Here is a 16,341-nt window from a genome sequence, read left to right as displayed (position 1 = left end):
AAAATCAGCACCATGTTAATTTTTTCAAACCAGCATAATGCTGATCTTAAATATATATCTCATAGATATATATATAATATGATAAGATAATATAAGATAAATATATGTAATATAGGATTTTTCATAAAATATTTATCAATTTTTTGATAATTTCCATAAAAAATATTATTTTTATCATTATTTTTAATGTAGACAACCTAAACTACTATAATTGCTATAAATATATTAATAATTATGCTAAAAAAGTCTCAAAATTTCAAATTAGTATAATTTTCGATAAAAATTATAATTATTCATACAAAATTATATATATTTTAGTTAAAAAAAAACAACCTCAAAATTTATGATTATTGTAACCAAAAATGAAAAATCCTACACTATTCTCAAATACATATATTAAATTAGATTAAATATAAAATATTAATTTAAACGAATTTAAATTGAAGATATTTTTAGGGAGAATTTTTTTATCACAAACATAATTCATTTTATTTGTATTTTTTGTTTAAATACTAATTTACTATAATATTTTATAGAATAAAACAATACATCACAACAAATCAACAGTAAAAGAAAAAAGAAATTATAAAGTGAACAAACCTTTGAATCCCATCACAATTTTTTTCTATTTTTGTTTCCTCTTTATCCAAACTCACATTTTATTAACAAGGAATCCATAACATACCCACCACAATTGCTAAGGAATGAGCGGGTGGCGTGGTAATTATCGTGAATGTGAAATCATGCGATTTAGCCAATATTCACTTTTAGGTAACGGTTGAGAATTTTTAAATTATAAAAAAATATTAAATATATATATTAAAAAAATTATGGCATTATTCTAAAATACACAGGCACACTTTTAGAATTACAACATCGTATTTTATAAGTTTCACGTCTAACTCAACTACTAAAATATTTTTTTTTTTGAAAAAATTTCAAAAAATAAAATTGTAGAAATTCGACCCAAAGCAGATAATATCAAACTAAAATTAGACTAGCCATTCCCAACGATCAAAAGGTTGAATTTGAACTTATAAATCGATTCATAACTCCTATATATATCATCCGCAAAATGTACAATCAATTGATATTTGGATAAAAACTCTTCCTAGCATTATCGCATCCTAAAGATTGATCGAAGAAAACCAACACAAAGCATGCAAATAATAAAGTAACAATCAAATTTTCTATACTCCCCAAGGGCGACAAAGATTTTTATCGACTAGCTATGATCTTTTACAATATGAGAAATCGAAATCTATTTTTTTGTATATATATTTTTCTTCTCCCTTTCTAATTTTCTTTTTGTTTTCTTTCTTTCAAACTCCGAACATGAGCTCGAGTTTCCCGCCTACTAGACACAATATCTACACAACACAAAAAAACCTCAATCGGTATCCTCAAACTACATGACCCCCGGGGTTAAATTCCTCTGGCCAAAACAAACACAGCCACACAACCAGTATCACATCTGTTCCGACAAAAACAAAACAAGACGGCGAAGAAGAAGAAGAAGAAGCGCACCTCATGTTTATCGACACCAATGTATGGAGCTCATAAGCTTCGCGACTTGTTGCCATTCTTCTTCGATTGAGGAAGAAGTTCTAACATCGTACAAAAATGCATTTCAAAGTCATAAAGGAGGAACTCGTCTTCATTTATTAGGTATGTAGAAGACCATTGTTGTGCAGTCCCGGTTCTTGAGCGCAGCATGTAGTATGCACCGGGAGAGAGTCAAACTCGCTCCAAAATGATCCAAACTGGATTCTACCTGAATATAAATGCCCAATGGCTTGGTTCTGTTCCTCGACTAATCGAGGTGGAGATTGGCACTGTAGGGAGCCGGACAACCTCAGCTACTATTTTCGAAGGAATATCTCTGTCGAAGACGATTCTTTCGTTTCGAGACAAATTTGTTCGAGATGAGCTGATCCATGAGAACTGTCAAGTAGATATCTCGGTCCGGTAAATATGTCTGGAGCGGCAACTGCTCCATAAGACAGGCAACGCAAGTTTTGATGAGCGGTTGAACGTAATCTATGACATCTCTCCGAGTTCTTTTGGAGTAGAGAACTATTTCACGCCTGCAAATAACTGATTCAAGACCAACCTTAGCTTTCCACATCCCACGCTTGAGTCGGAGATATGTGATGGATTACGACGTTCAACAGCTCATCAAAACTTGCGGTTGCCTGTCATATGGATCAGTTGCCGCTCAAGACATATTTACCACCGGACTCCGAAGAATCTCCGGTGCATAGCATCTACAGGCTGAAGAAAACTCCGAATACTAATTCAGGGAGACTCGGCTTATCGGGTCAATACCTGGTGCTACTACCTAATAAATGAAGACGAGTTCCCTCCTTTATGACTTTGAAATGCATTTTTGTACGATATTAGAACTTCTCCGGCGAAGCTTATGAGCTCCATACATTGGTATCGATAAACATGAGGTGCGCTTTTTCTTCTTCTTCACCGTCTTGTTTTGCTTTTGTCGGAACAGATGTGATATTGGTTGTGTGGCTGTGTTTTTTGGCCAGAGGAATTTAACCCGGGGAGTCATGTAGTTTGAGGATAGCGATTGTGGTTTTTTGTGTTGTGTAGATATTGTGTGTAGTAGGCGGAAAACTCAAGCTCGTGTTTGGAAGTTCGAAAGAAAGAAAACAAAAAATTAGCAAGGGAGAGAGAAAAAATTCATACACAAAAATAGATTTCGATTTCTCATATTGTAAAGATCATAGCATGTCGAATAGCAAATTATTCAAAAGTAAAGGAACTATATCGAAGATCCTTGCTATATCGAAGATTCCAAGATGAACACCTAATCGGGTAGGAACTCAAGACACAAACCAAGGGTACCCTCAACAAGAATAGTGTTTAGAATAGTACTAGAAAGAAAGAGAACTAATCTCCATTGTTAAATTGAGTTTGTAGCCTACACATAGATAAACTAGCACAAACATACGAGTATGAACAAATGTAGAGCTGTTAAAAAGTAACAATAATGCCTTGATGCTAAATTTGTAATTTAAAGAACCAAAGTAGGTCCTTCACATCTAAACCTCTCAAGGTATCATCAGCTTTTGGTTATATCCCAAACCAAAGGAACCAAAGAGAAAAGAAGTGTCCTGTACAAAAAGAATTACATAAACATCCTATGCACCGATTTACCGATTTTCCATTTCTTTGTTTCTACAAGAGAGCTCCGGTCTTAACCAGACTTACGATCGTCATTGTTCAAACCCAAATCCAACTGAGATTCACCGGCTTCTACTGCCAAGTTTGATTCCAAATTCATTAGGAGATCGTTAAAGAAGGTATTGTAATCTTCCTGCTCATCTGTGGTCAATAAGCCCAAGCTAAGTTCGTTTCCAGAATTTGTCTGTTGCTCTAGAGGAGTATTAGCATTTTGGTCGATATCCTGACTGGCTCCGGCATTGTAAGGACAGTCCAATTCACAAAGCAGTTTCTCCATATCAAACATCTCGTCCATCGATATATACAATGAAACTGGGGATTCCTTCCCGACTTCTTTAATTTCAGCTTCATTCTTTACTGCCTCCATTGTAGTTTCTTCATCCTTTACTTCCTCCCTTGGAGCTTCATCCGGTAATTCCTCTTTGACCATGCTACTTGACGTCGTACTAAAATTATCTAACCCTACTAGGTGCTGGTTGTCAACAATCTGGCAAGAACATCCAGCAGCCTCAGATTTTACCGGGGATGTCCCGACTTTAGGCTTGAAATCCTCGTGACAAACCTCAGAAATGCTTGAACTTGTAGAATCCGACACCAATGTAGACGTAGTAGTATTATTCCTATCTTTATTCGCCACATCCAATGGATCATGGCCGGGGAAATTAAGCCGGGCACAGGGGCCGTACATTGCTCTTGCTGCCTCATCATAAGCGAGAGCGGCTTCGCGTGCTGTGGGAAACGTGCCAAGCCACAGTCTGCTTCCCTTATGCGGCTCCCGGATCTCGGCCACCCATTTACCCCATGTCCTCTGCCTGACTCCTCTGTAGCTGCAGCGAGCATTATCCGGCCCACCTTTCCCTTTCATGCACCCTTTCTTTGACCCCTTTGCCGGCACTTTGCGCACCGGTGAATGACCATTCAAGTGCTTCCATTTTGCGAGTGTATCCGCAATGCTTCTACTTCCGTTCCTCCGGCTTCTTCGCTTTCTTGTGAAATCCATGGATTGGGACAATAAATTGGAATCATGTTCGAACATAGTCACATCCATTTCCTGTAGTAGTAACAGCATTCACAATTAGCTACCAATTGCCTGCAATTCTACATTATCAAACTACATGCTCATGAAGACCATAGCTTTGAAACTTCTCAATACACTACCAGCAGAAGTTTGAAATCAGAGGATTAAGATAGTCCAATTTAGTTAAGAGTATATAATATAAACACATAAAACTAATCAATACAGATTGAATCAGAGAATTAATAAAGTCCAATTCAATGAGTATAAACAGGCTAAAAAACGTATTAGCTAACAAAAGATCTGCGTCAATGTTCAAGCTTTAAATAAAATAAAGTTTTATCAAAGTGATACTGAGTTCCGAAACAGAGAAAGGGAATTTCATTTACAATATCGATAGTTGTTTTCAAATCTAAACCTAAAACCCCGAAACCCTAACAATACCCCACCTCAAAAACAGGACACAGAAACATAAATCTCATAGCAACCTCAAAACAATCAATCAAACAAACAAACTAAAAAATAATTCACAAATAGAGGGTAAAATCGATCACTTAGAAATAAAATCAGAAAGATAAAATAAACGTACTTACAAACAATTAAAATCAGCGGATCAAAATCGTTTCGATGAATGCTTATCGAGTCCACGATTTCCAAGGATTTGAATTAGAATCGCCTCTGTATTAAGAAATCAATGTAGATATTGTGCACTCTGTTCTGTTCAACACTGATCTCGCGATATTTATATCTTTCTCCAGATATTTTCCATATTATAAAATCGAGATTTTTTAATTAAATATTGGTAGAGTGGCGTGACGATGTAGATGCAGGATATTGCAACACGTGTCACATGACTCATCCCCAGCCACATATTATTTTTGCGGGTTTTGATCCCCTGCTACGCGGTCTACTATTTAGCTTGGGAACTAAGCACTAGTCTTCTTTCAATCTTCTGCTATTTGCTCTCATGTACTAAAGTTGGGTCTAATTCTATTTCTTACCCTACTGTTTTGGTTATTTACGAATTTATCTGACTGGATTTTGGAAGGTTTTAATATAGTATTTGGTTTTTTATGGTGTACGAGATAATTATTTCAAATAAAAAAATTTAATATTTTACTTCCACCATTTTTAATAAAAATATATTATTTTATCTCATAGTATATTATATCAAATTGTTATTTAAACTAAAAATTTAAATAAAAAAAAATTAATTTCAAATCAAAAATCAAACAAAATCAAGATACTTTTCATTTATAAAAAAAGGAGATTTTTTATTGAAAACTAGACCAAAATCTTAAGTAATTTTAGAACATATTATAATTTGGATTATTATCATTGCATAGTATGGTATTAATTTCCTAGTACCTACTAAAGAATATCCATTGTATGATATTATATTCCATATAAAATGAAAGATGGACCAAATTAATAGAACTTTCCATTGTTTTGAATATTATAATATAGGAAACAAAATATTAATAAATTATAAAGATAAGATTAAGATATGACCAAATATATATGTTTAGTTGGTAAGTTTTTTTCTAGAAAAATAAAAAAAATAAAAATATTTTAAATAAATTCACTAAACAAGGAAACCCAAAATAAAATGAGAAAACAAAAGAGAATGAATAATCCAGCAAAGTAGAAGTAGGACTGAGTGGAAAGAAGCAAATGGTGCAGTTGGGATAAGATGGGGACCACCTTGCTGAGACAGAATCTCCAATGTTCTAGGAATCTTGCATGCGCGCCACGTGTCGAAAGCGCAGCTGCACAACTATATATGAAGGCGCTGACTTCTTTGACAGATAAAGCGTCAGTTCAACATAACTTCCTGAAAAATCGCAAGAAATGCCGTATGCTTCCGGACATATGTTAATTTGTTATACATTATTTTTTTATTTTTTTTATTTTTCTATTTTTTTATTTTTTTATTTCACATATTTTGTCCATTCTTTCGAATTCTATTTTTATTTTTTTTTTCACATAACTTATTTATTAATTTTTGGAAATATAATTCTAAATTTTAATTACATTTTAAAAATTCATCATTTATAATTTTTTATTTTAATTAAATTATTTAGTTATTTTAATTTTAATTATAATTATTTTTATAATATCATAATTATTTTTACTAATACACTTCTTAATTACTTACTAACTACACCATACTTAAAATTATATGCCCCAATTAAAATAGACAAATTAACTTAGATGGAGAGAGTAAATAATTAAAAAAAAATATGTTAATGTAAATATTTATTTTATAATATAAATAATTTTACATTAAAATTAATTTAATTAATTAATTTAAATTAAATTAAAATGTTTAAAATCAAATTAATCGTTTGTATTTTTTTCTAAAAAAAATAATAAAAAATATGAGACGAATAAAAACACCAATATAAAAACGATAAATGAGACGGAAAAATAAATAAATGTTTATCCTTTTCCGGTGTGTATTTGTCTCTTTTCCTCCCAATCCAAAATAGTCTTTGGATTGTTACAATAAATTAAGAATTAAAGCTAGTGCTTTATTGATTAATAAAATATATTAGATAATTTTAATATTTTTACTCTTTATACTTTAATTTAATTATGAATATAATATATTATTTATAATTTATATAAAAATTAAAAGACATTTTTATCAATATATAATTATTTTTAATATAATAAAATATAAATATTTTTGAATGAGATAAATAAAAATTATGAAAAACATCGTTTCAATTGTAACCGATGGGATACCTCTTTATATTTTGTAGAATCTTGTATAAAAGAAATATGAAAAATTAAATCTGCCTCTAAAAAAATATTAATTAAATAATGAAGATGAAATTTTTATAATAATAGTTAAATTATAAATTTTGTGATATTATCATAGGATTAGCCAATAGAAATATTAATTATTTTCACCGCTAATCACAATTTTATATATTGTATATAAAAGTAAGTATATATATATATATAAATGTGTGTGCACGATAGTGTGTATATTTATGTATGTATATTGTGTGTGTGAGTTGGTATATATATAATATATAATACTCCCTCTGTCCCAAACAAGGTGCAACATTTAATTTTGGCACGGATTTTTAGGTGGGTAGTATTAAGTAGGATAATTTAGAAATTAGGTTATATAATGGAGAGAGAAATATATATATATTTTTTTTTTATTTGGATGATATGAGGAGATAAAGTGTGGGGCATAGATTAAGTATAATTAATTATTTCATATTTTAGAAATGTTGCAGGGTGTTTGGGACATACCAAAAAAAAATTGTTGCAGGATGTTTGGGACGGAGGGAGTACTAGATATTTATTGTGTTATTAATGTAAGTAATTAATGCAAGAGAGAGGGGGAAGACATGAAGTGGTAGAGGGAGAGAGTAAATGGAAGTGAACTATCATATCATTCACTCAACTTGTATTTATAGGTGCAATATACAACAGGTAAAATTTTGATTAAATGTAAAAATATCTACGATTCATCAACCTTAAGTAGATGTGTACTATACGTGTACATTTCGTAACAATAAAGATATTTTGTTTTTGTTGATTTTTTTTTAAAAAAAATTATATGTGAAGTATAATTATTGAAAATAAAACTAATATATTATTATTGAATGAATTAATAACAAAATTAAATTGATTTCTAACAAAATAATAATAATAATAATGATAATTATAATAATAATATTTTCTTCGTCATATTCATTTGATTTGATTGTGTACGAATTTTAATAAAAATAGACAAATAATTAATACTTTTTCTTTCATAATAAAAAAAGTGTAGAAGTATAATTATTTTTTATGTAATAAATAAGAATATTTTTTTAATAATAATTCAAAAAGAAAAATGAACAAAAGAGTATTATATTTCCTCTTAAATATGTTCGCCTATTATTTAAATTAAAATTAAAATACAAAATCAAACACAAACCAAATATATCCTAGAATGGTGTTTTTGTGGAGGTGTACACCAAATTCAAGCAAGTTATTTCTTTGAAAAATTATGTTCAACTTCATATCTGCAATTTCGCCAAGATCTCTTCATTAGTTAGGAGAAGAATCCAAATCAAATTTTTTTAGTTTGAATATTTACAAATATATGTTGGAATTAAACTTAACCTAAATTCGAAACTGTAAACTATACTCGAACAAAATTCCGGTCAATCGAAAATTTAGTATCATTTGCAAATAATTTGGATTGAGCTGAATACAAGCAAATGTTGTTGACAAATAAATTCAAGTTTTGAATTGAAATAAATCACTTTATAGTGTTCAAAATCAAACCATAAATTTCACATAAAAAGAATTCAATGATAATGTGGAAATAGGGGTGAAAATAGGTGAGATAGTCTATGTATGCATAAGGCCTGACTTGGTTTCGCTTATTTATTAAAAAGATTTAATTTTTATTTATTTTAAAATCTATTTAATTAATTAGAATAGACTCAGACTTTCACCGGATAATTTGTAAATATAATTTTAAAATTTTAATATAAAAATTATTATATTTTTAAGTAATTATAATTTTTTTAAAAATAAATTTACTAATGAAAACTAAATAAAATTTTGATTTATTTTAACTATAATTATATATGTCTACATAAGAAATAATTGTATTTATATATTCTTTTACTAATATTAAATTTTTAAAAAATAATTATTATATAGGCTTTTAATTAAATTGGTATGTTAAACCAGGTTTTAAAATAGGCTAGACCTAAGCGTTACAATTTTTTTGTTTCAGACTAATAGATCAGGTTTAGGTTATAATTATTTTTTTCTAAATAGACCTGACCTGTTTAATTAAAAATATTAAGCAATTTATCTTTCACAATCAATAGAAACATAAACTAAATCAAAATACATTTGTTTGAACAAGATGAAAAGAATTTATACACATATTTTTTACGCCTAAAAATCAAGAGAAAACATATTTTTTTTTTGGAGACAATCAATAAAATCTGAAAATAAGGAATTAAAGAACATACAAACAATTATATTTATATGATTTTTATTTGTAAAAAATATACTATAACCGGCCCAAAAGAAGAGTACGACTTTTGCGAATAGATTTTTAAATATTAATTATAATATTAATATTTAAGTACAAATCAAGAGAAAAGAAAAGTATTTCTATTATTTTTATAATACAAATATAATGATATTTTTCGAATAAATTATATAAATATAAGAATATTTTTAATGTTAAATAAAATTATATAAAAAGTAATCGGTACCTTCTTATGAGACGAAGGTAGTATATATTTATCAAGAACAATACGATTACTCCAGAAAACAAAAGCAATAAAACCACCAAACATTATAATAAAATAATTACGATCTTTCTTTCGGGTAACGGCTGCGGGTTCCCACGTCATAAAAAAAAAAAAAAAAAAAAAAAACTAAACTACGATCTTTCCGATAAAAATAATAATAATAATAACTAGGCATTCGGGCCTAGTATGGAGGCTATTAAGTTTAATCGAAAATTTATCCAAAACACTCTTGTCGAGTAACGGTCTGATGGTATGGAAGAGAACTCGTAATCGTATAAACAAGGTTTAAACCCCCAACACTTCAATTATTTATTAATAATGTCTTCTAATCTTTTATAAGCAGGCATAATCATTGAACTATGACACTCATTATTAGTGTGGAGAACCAAAATATAACATTATTTTGCCATTCATACTATGAAATATATAAATACAACTAAATTATGTTGTCGAAATTAAAATAATAAATAGAAGTACTTAATATAATACTTACCTTAAGAAAAATATGATATATATATATATAATTGATAATATAAAGTAATTTTTTCATATTCTCTCCGTCCAATTTCTATTGTCCTAAAGTATATTTGTACGGTTTTTTTAGGTGATTGTCTTTTTAGTATGAATGGACAAATTTGCCCTTAATTGTATAGTAGAGTTTAAAAGTAATAAATGAATGAAGGGTAAAAATGTAAAATTTGTATTTAAAAAAAAAAAGAAATAGGACAATAGATATTGGACGTCTCAAATAAGAGTAATAAGTTAGCTTCTGATCGGATGGAGTATTTTATATTTTAAAATAATAATTTTATTATGTATGCACAATTATAAAATTAAAGTTCATACATAACAAGAAATACAACTATAAGAAACATACAAAAATATATTTAATTTAATTTTTTAATAAAAATATACTATTATTTTCTCTAATAAAATATTATATCAAAATTAAAATTCAAACTACCAATCCACCTACCTGTTATTGTGGTGAGTATTTATAACCGTACAAACACCGTATAATACAATTGAGTTTTGAGTTATATATATACACGAGTAAAAATCTATTTTTTTTTTTTATTTTTGGTTTCATTCAAAAATATTTATCAAAATTAATTTTATAAAAAAAAAATTATTATTTTTGGTCTCATCGTTGAAAGTTTCACGGAATAAACTGACGTGGCCATAACGGAAGCTGATGTGGCAAGTGATATGGAACAAATACGACCGTGTTATAATTAATATGACCATCTTATTTCAATCAAATATTATATCACCATATTTATACCAACACGGGTGAAAACGCCCGTGTTAAAATTGAAACAATAATTTCAAATTCATGTGCAGGAATAGGCTGCTGCGTAATAATGTGTGCGACCGTAATAATCATTATAATTATATATACATTCATTTGATTTATTTACTAATATTTAAAATTAAATTTTATTTTTTTATATGTCTAAATTATATATTTTTTTTCTATTTCAGTTAATTTGTCCATTTTAGTTGGACAAAGAATTGTAGATATTATATAACTAGTAAATAATTATAAAGTGTATTAATAAAAATAATTATAGTTAAAATTAAGATAAATAAATAGTTTAATTAAAATAAAAAATTATAAATTATGAATTTTAAAATGTAATTAAAGTGTATAATTATATTTTTTTTAAAAAATAAAGAAAAGAGAAAATTTATGTCGGAAGGACGGATAGGAAAATAGTGGATATTAATTGAGACCAATGTAGTATTATTTTTATTTTTATTTTTTGTCTAAATTATATTATACTTTCATATGACATTTTTTTTTCTTTTTTTTTGTATATCTCATAAAAGATGAAGCATTTTTATTTTTGATAAATTTATCAATTTTAAATATATTTAAGAAATATAATTAATTAAATTAAATTTATGACACCTTACATGTACGACTCAATCAAATTTTTATATAATATAAATAAATAATAAATATATTTATTTATTTATTATTATTATAAATCAATTTTACAAATAAAGGTATATACAAATATTTGTTAATTGAAGAGATATAAAAATAAAAAATTTTTAAGTAGATCGTATGGATAAGAAGTCATAAATTTAATCAAATTAAGTGTATTTAAAATTAATAACTTTATATTAAAAAAAAATCATCTATGGTAAAATAGGAAAAAAAAAAAGAATAGTCTGAAAGTATAATTTTTAGACAAAAAAAAATTATAATTTTGGCCCATAAAAATCAAAATATAATTTTAAATATTACTAATAATGTATATATAATTAAATATATTATATTAAAAAATTGTAAATAAAATATTAAAAGTAATTATAATAAAATATGGGATCACATTCATTATTTTGCACCAGTCTTTCAAGCCGCCTGAATTCCAATTTGAACACGGGCGTATTCAGTTTGAAACACGCCCGTGTTGGTATAAATATAATGATATGATATTTAATTGAAACACTACAGTCGTGTTAATTATTACACGGCCGTGTTTGTTCCATATCATTTACCTCACGTCAGCCGGTAGGATAAAAAAATGATAATTTATTTTTTGTATAAAATTAATTTTGATAATTATTTTTGAATGAGAAAAAAAAAAAAAAAACAAAAAACAAAAGATTTGATTGGTATCAAATTTGATTTTTACTCTATATATATAAACACAATACAAATATAATACTCCATCCGTCCATATATTTTGGGTCTATTTTCGTAGTTAGGAGAATTTAGATAAAGTATAATTAGTAGGTAATTAAGAAATGTATCAGTATAAATAATTACTCTCTCTGTCCCAATACAATAGTCTTGTCTTATTTATCATTTTTGTCTGTCCAAAACAATAATCTCATTTCCATAAATAATCATATCATCATGAAATTATTCTTATTTTTTCATTATTATTACATAATTGTCACTACTTTTTACACATATATACTCACAAGGGCAAAAAAAAAAAAAAATCATTTATCCTTACTTTTTACTAACTACAAATATAATATCAATGTTCCGTAAATCTCGTGTCCAATACAACAAGACTATACTTTTGAAATAGATGGAGTATTATTTAGTAAAAATAATTATAGATTAAAATTAAAATTAATATTAAGATTAAGATTAAAATAAATAAATAGTTTAATTAAGATTAAAAAATTATAAAATTTAAAATGAGATTAAAATGAATAATCATATTTTCAAAAAAAAAGAAGACATGAATAAAAATAGAAAATATGAAGCAATTATATGAGTGGTAGGGAGTATATACTATTGTTAAATATTTTTATTTATCGCATTTATAAATATACACTTAGGTGTGTTTGTTTGGGGTTTTGGATTTTGAGTTGGGATTTGAATAATAAAAATTTTGAATTTGAATAGTTGTACGATGTGATATAAATAGGTATTGATGTGATGTTTTGAATGTAAAATTGATTTTTAGTATAATATAAAAAATAAACAATAAGTGTTTGATTTGATGTTTTTTTTTAAAAAAAATTGAATGAATAGTGTAAATCCAATCAAATTCCCAAACAAACACACCCTTATAAAAAAATATATAGAGTTCCAAATTCTGAATTCAATTTATCGTATAAGAGAGAAATACAAATTACAAATGATGTGCTGCAATGTAATGCAATGGAGGACATACATGATTTCGTCCTATATTCTTGTTCTAACTACAAATCCAAAAACCAAAACAATTTTCCCAATTTATGATCAGAAAAGAAGTATAAATCGCTTTCCCGCCCTTCCTGCAGGCCACCGGACATCAATTCCGCCGCTTCCACTAACAGAGGGGAAGATCCGGCGGCGCAACGTCGAGCATCTCCGATTCTCCGACGCCGTCCTCCACGACAAACGCCATCGCAAATCCCCAATTGATATGAACATCCAGATGGCAATGCATTATCCACACCCCTATATTTGCAGTTCACAATTCTCCGTCAGTGAATTTTGAAAAGTGAAATTAAACTTGCACACAAGGTGTTTGTGTTATTGTCTCACCTGGATTATCAGCCACAAATCGAATAACCGTCCATCCGCCGACGGGAACTCCGGCAGTGTTGCGCAGAGGAGGATCGACGAGGTTGAATTTGGCGGTATCGGTGGTCGGATCAAAGTTTCCGAATCCTTCGGCAAGGATGTAGAAGTCGTAGCCATGGAGATGGACAGGATGATTCTCGGCCGTGAAAATGCTCGTGCCTTGCAGCACTACCTGCACCGTGTCGCCGAATCTCAACGGGTAAACTTTGGTGCCGGGAACCGGCTGCCACAATGCTCGGCTGACATTTCCGGTGTAGTCGAACCTTACCGGAGGTTTTCCGGGAAAGTCGCGGGTGAAAACTCCCGGAATGCCTTGTTGATGCGCTTGAAGCAACGAGATCGGCGGGAACACGAACGACACGTTGTTCATGCTCGCCGTAATCCGCGTCCCGTTCGGGCCCTGGCAGCTGCTAGGGCTCGCGCCCAGCGGGCAATTATTGAGGCCGAGTCCGACGGTGAAGAATAGATCGTGATTTATATCGGTGGGCACGGGAACCCGTCTCGGGCTTCTGAAGCTCGTTGTGAATGCAGTTGCGGTGACGGTGTCGTTGAACGCCGGCATCGCCGGCGCAACGGGATCAATTACGACGCCCCTGGCGGCGCATGGCGCGGATATATACTCCAACACAGCCGTCGTTGTAGTGTTATCAAACGGTACGCCTTGAGCCGTTGCGTACGCGCGTGCCGCTATGTAGTATCGGGCGGGAGGCTGGTCAGCCGTGATCAGAACATCGGTCGTTTGGCCCGGCCCGAGCATGAGAACCGAGGTGACGAAGGGTTTGACGTAGGAGGCATCGGCGGCCACCACGGTGAGGTCGTGGTTCGCGACTTTGAAGAAAAGTTGCTGGTTGAGGGCGGCGTTGACGATTCGGAGAAGATTCGTCTCGCCTACATCGACGGGAACTATCACCGTGTCTTTGCTTGAGCAGTCGTAGAGGTCGCCGGGTTGGCCGTTGATTGTGAAAGCATCCGAGATGTTCGGCGCAGCTCCGGTTCTCGTGGATTGTCGAACGACGCTCACCGGATCGGCGTTCCACCATTCCCCTGCACAACAACGTTCAAAACATCGACCAATCTATCAAAATCAAAACATGAATCCCCGTTTTTCGTGTCGGGTTGGACCCGATTTCAAACCGTAGTAGGCCAGTACGGCCCAATTTCAAATCGAGCCTTAAAAGGCCGGCCTGAGTACAACTCATTTGAAAGTGAATAATTGAACCCACAATTAAACATACACAAGACAACTTTACCATTAAGCTATCCTTTAAATTTTGTCTTTATTTCAAAAATTAATATATATATTTATTAAATTTTAAATATTAATTTTAAAAACTGGGCCTACCAAACACGGCTCGGCTTTCATGAGCCCGGACACCGCCTGGTACATTAGCATCAAGCTATATTTTAAGGTTTGTCTTTATCTTAAAAATTAATATATATATATATATATTTATTAAATTTTAAATATTAATTTTAAAAATTGGGCCTGACCATACACGGTCCGGTACATTAGCATGTCGAGACAAGCACGGCCCGAAATTTGTTGAGCCTATTTTTTTAGGCACTAGCACAGTTTTTTTTATGCGGAATTCGAACCAGGTTTTCGGACTGTGCTTATTTTTGCACTCCTAATCGAGAGGGAAGTCTGGGAAGTTAAAAGCTACCGAGAAGTAGAGGCGTTTCGCGCTTCGGTTTCGGGAACGGATACGAGGCTCCGGCTCTTGGACGAATGATCAGAGCGCCGTAAACGGTCGCTCTGAGCCACGAGCTGTGGGCGTGCCACCAGAGCGTGCCTTCTTGCCCTCGGATCGTAAACCGGTATGTGTAACTCCCGCCCGGCCTGATCGGGCATTGGGTGATGAATTCGGGACCGTCCGCCCACGCCGTTCGAAGCTGACGAACGCCGTGCCTGAAAACGCAACACCATCGAGAATCGTAAACCAAACGAGAGAAATTCGACCCCCCCCCCCCCCCCGACAATAACCTTACCAGTGTATCGTAACATTGTAACGAGCTCGATTGACAACCTTGACGACCAACGAGTCCCCGTTATTAACTTCCAATGTCGGCCCCGGTAACATCCCATTGACGGTGATCGCGCTCCACGTCCTGCACAGCCTCTTTACTGCCGTCGCCTGCACCTGTTGATCATCGCCGGTAAATTAAAATGCAATCAAATCGCGGCCGGGAAACAGGACGACGTAAAGGATACTTACTACAAATTCGTGGTAGTGAATTCTCGTATTCGCTGCCGCCACCGTGGCGGCGGCAACGGCGGCGGAAGCGCCGATTCCGGCGAACAGAAGCAGAGAGAATAGGGCAATGCAGCACAAGGGGCTACTGCTGGAGGATCTGTAAGTCTCCATTTTTCTGGGTGTGTTCTTCTTGAGGGAATGTCTGTTTGTTTTGGTTTTTTTTTTTTTTTTTTTTTTTGTTTTATTTTTGGAAGAATACTTAGGGAGGATTTTAGTATATAGAGTGGGAAAGGGTTGTCCTGAAGTTGGCAGATTAGGTTTTGATCAATAGAGAGTGGAGAAATTAATTTATACTATGAATTAGTCTTACCTTAATTACCGAGTTGGTTGCACCCACTGGGAAAGTTATTTTCATGTAATTCTTAATTTAATTCACAAGTTGGGATTGTCGGTGTATCACATAAAAAGTAATCGACGTATATAATGATATCGTACGTCTGAATTATAACATAACATATGTTGTATTGTAAATATCTTATGATAGTATATAATATATCATAAATATCTATCTTTATGTGATATACTGACCTTATCATA

The 16,341-nt window shown here is 31.3% G+C and overlaps 2 protein-coding genes across 3 annotated transcripts; both read right to left on the bottom strand.

The window, feature by feature from the left end:
- Positions 1-2,991: 2,991 nt before the first annotated feature.
- On the bottom strand, positions 2,992-4,950 carry LOC127259227 (dehydration-responsive element-binding protein 2A-like). Of its 2 annotated transcripts, none has more exons than XM_051286403.1 (2): positions 4,806-4,950; positions 2,992-4,252 (listed from the first exon to the last, which is right to left on the bottom strand). In XM_051286403.1, the coding sequence occupies exon 2, from the start codon at positions 4,247-4,249 to the stop codon at positions 3,215-3,217; it is 1,035 nt and encodes a 344-aa protein (XP_051142360.1). In that variant the 5' UTR covers positions 4,250-4,252; positions 4,806-4,950; the 3' UTR covers positions 2,992-3,214. The 2 variants fall into 2 exon arrangements, with proteins under 2 accessions (XP_051142360.1, XP_051142359.1); XM_051286402.1 differs by having other exon boundaries at positions 4,810-4,950.
- Positions 4,951-13,292: 8,342 nt separating this feature from the next.
- LOC127259786 (laccase-12-like) lies at positions 13,293-16,048 on the bottom strand. Its single transcript, XM_051287374.1, has 5 exons — positions 15,766-16,048; positions 15,539-15,690; positions 15,214-15,458; positions 13,511-14,593; positions 13,293-13,423 (listed from the first exon to the last, which is right to left on the bottom strand). The coding sequence occupies exons 1-5, from the start codon at positions 15,913-15,915 to the stop codon at positions 13,293-13,295; spliced, it is 1,761 nt and encodes a 586-aa protein (XP_051143331.1). The 5' UTR covers positions 15,916-16,048.
- Between the last annotated feature and the right edge of the window lie 293 nt (positions 16,049-16,341).

Source organism: Andrographis paniculata, unplaced genomic scaffold (assembly GCF_009805555.1).
Source record: "Andrographis paniculata isolate CXL003 unplaced genomic scaffold, ASM980555v1 Contig60END, whole genome shotgun sequence".
NCBI lineage: Eukaryota > Viridiplantae > Streptophyta > Magnoliopsida > Lamiales > Acanthaceae > Andrographis > Andrographis paniculata.
This window is presented reverse-complemented; position numbering and strand designations above follow the sequence as displayed.